Here is a 2,661-nt window from a genome sequence, read left to right on the forward strand (position 1 = left end):
TAGAAAGTAACTCAGCCTTTTATCATCTCTCATTGAATCTACTGATAGCCACTTAGGCCTGGTCTACACTACGGGTTTAGGTCGACTTTAGCAGCGTTAAATCGAATTAAGCCTGGACACGTCCACACGACAAAGCCCTTTCTTTCGACTTAAAGGGTCCTTTAAACCGGTTTCTTTACACCACCTTCGACGAGGGGATTAGCGATAAAATCGGCCTTTGCGGGTCGGAATTGGGATAGTGTGGACGGAATTCGACGTTATTGGCCTCCGGGAGCTATCCCACAGTGCTTCATTGTGACTGCTCTGGACAGCACTCTCAACTCAGATGCACTGACCAGGTAGACAGGAAAAGACCCACGAACATTTGAATTTCATTTCCTGTTTGCTCAGCGTGGAGAGCACAGGTGACCACGCAGAGCTCATCAGCACAGGTAACCGTGATGGAGTCCCAGGATCGCAAAAGAGCTCCAGCATGGACCGAACGGGAGGTACGGGATCTGCTCGCCATATGGGGAGATGAATCAGTGCTAGCTGAACTCCGTAGCAGTAAAAGAAATGGCAAAGTATTAGAAAAGGTCTCCAAGGCCATGAAGGACCGAGGCCATAACAGGGACACACAGCAGTGCCGCGTGAAAATTAAGGAGCTACGGCAAGCCTACCACAAAGCCAGAGAAGCAAACGGAAGGTCCGGGGCAGAGCCGCAAACTTGCCGCTTCTACGCGGAGCTGCATGCCATTCTAGGGGGTGCAGCCACCACTACCCCAACCATGTGCTATGACTCCGTCAATGGAGAAACACACAGGGAAGACGGTTCGGGGAACGAGGAAGATGAGGATGGAGGTACTGTAGGTAGCTCACAGCAGCAAGGAAGCGGAGAAACCGGTTTCCCCAACAGCCAGGATATGTTTGTGACCCTGGACCTGGAACCAGTAACCCCCGAACTCACCCAAGACCCTCAGGGCACACAGGAGACCTCTGGTGAGTGTACCTTTGTAAATATTTGTAAACATTACACATGGTTTAAAAGCAAGCGTGTTTAATGATTAATTTGCCCTGGCAATCGCGGCCAGTACATCTACTGGAAAAGTCTGTTAACGTGTATGGGGATGGAGCGGAAATCCTCCAGGGACATCTCCAGAAAGCTCTCCTTCATGTACTCCAGGCCAGTAGCACGTAGTCTGGAATCATTGCATAACAAAGCATGGCAGCGTATGGTCCCGGTGTTTGCTGGCATGCAGACAATATCCATTCCTTATCTCTCTTTGTTATCCTCAGGAGAGTGATATCATTCACGGTCACCTGGTTGAAATGGGGTGATTTTATAAAGGGGACATTCAGAGGTGCCCGTTCCTGCTCTTCTGAACAGAAATGTTCCCCGCTGTTAACCACGCGGTGGGGGGAGGGGTGAAGTGATCATCCCAGAGAATCGTGTGTGTGTGGGGGGGGTGGTTTACTTGGGTTTGTGCCGCATGTTAACCGGGAAACCGCAGCCCCTCCTTTTACATTGAAAACCCATGTTAAATGGCCAACCCAATTCATCCTTGATATGGGAAATGCGCTGCTGTTTGAAACCTTTCCCGCATGTTAAGAAGGTTAAAAAAGCCAAAAGACTGTGGCCTACCATGGCTGCCTGCAAGCCGAAATATGTTGCCTGGGGCACTGCGTGAGTGATCTCTCATACCAAACCGGCAGGCAGAGGAAAAATGCGACCTTGTAATGAAAGAGTGTACCCATTGTTCTCTAAAATGTCTTTTTTAACCACCCTCCCTTCTCCTCCACCAGCTGCAAATGTTTCTCCTTCGCAGAGGCTAGTGAACATTAGAAAGAGAAAACGGAGGACGCGGGACGATATGTTCACGGAGCTGCAGATGTCCTCCCACGCTGATAGAGCACAGCAGAATGCGTGGAGGCAGTCAATGTCGGACATGAGAAAAGCACAATATGAACGAGCGGAGAGGTGGCGGGCTGAATGGCGGGATGAAAAGAGCAAGTGGCGGGCTGAAGATGATAGGTGGCGTCAGCTTGCAGACAGACGGCAAGAGTCAATGCTCCGTCTGCTGGAGCATCAAACTGATATGCTCGAGCGTATGGTTGAGCTGCAGGAAAGGCAGCAGGAGCAGAGACCACCACTACAACCCCTGTTTAACCAACAGCCCTCCTCCCCAAGTTCCATAGCCTCCTCACCCAGACGCCCAAGAACACGGTGGGGGGGCCTCCGGCCACCCAGTCACTCCACCCCAGATGATCGCCCAAGCATCAGAAGGCTGGCCTTCAATAAGAGTTAAAGTTTTAAAATGCAGTGTGTCCTTTTCCATTCCTCCTCCCCCACCCATCCCAGGCTACCTTGGCAATTATCCCCCTACTTCTGTGAGGAATTAATAAAGAATGCATGAATGTGAAAAAACAATGACTTTATTGCCTCTGCAAGCGGTGCTCGAATTGGGGAGGGGAGGGTGGGGTGGGGTGGTTGGTTTACAGAGAAGTAGAGTGAACCGGGTCGGGGGGAGGGGGGGTTTGGAGGGTTCATCAAGGAAAAACAAACAGAAGTTTCACACAGTAGCCTGGCCAGTCACAAAACTCGTTTTCAAAGCTTCTCTGATGCGCACCGCGCCCTGCTGTGCTCCTCTAACCGCCCTGGTGTCTGGCTGCGCGTAATCAGCG

The 2,661-nt window shown here is 51.1% G+C and overlaps 1 protein-coding gene across 1 annotated transcript; it reads left to right on the top strand.

Annotated features, from left to right (window-relative positions):
• Nucleotides 1-321: 321 nt before the first annotated feature.
• LOC135984266 (uncharacterized) lies at nucleotides 322-2,404 on the top strand. Its single transcript, XM_065599049.1, has 2 exons — nucleotides 322-978; nucleotides 1,783-2,404. Exons 1-2 carry the CDS (start codon nucleotides 441-443, stop codon nucleotides 2,283-2,285), a joined length of 1,041 nt encoding a protein of 346 aa, XP_065455121.1. The 5' UTR covers nucleotides 322-440; the 3' UTR covers nucleotides 2,286-2,404.
• Nucleotides 2,405-2,661: the final 257 nt, after the last annotated feature.

Source organism: Chrysemys picta, chromosome 6, assembly GCF_011386835.1.
Source record: "Chrysemys picta bellii isolate R12L10 chromosome 6, ASM1138683v2, whole genome shotgun sequence".
Classification (NCBI taxonomy): Eukaryota; Metazoa; Chordata; order Testudines; family Emydidae; genus Chrysemys; species Chrysemys picta.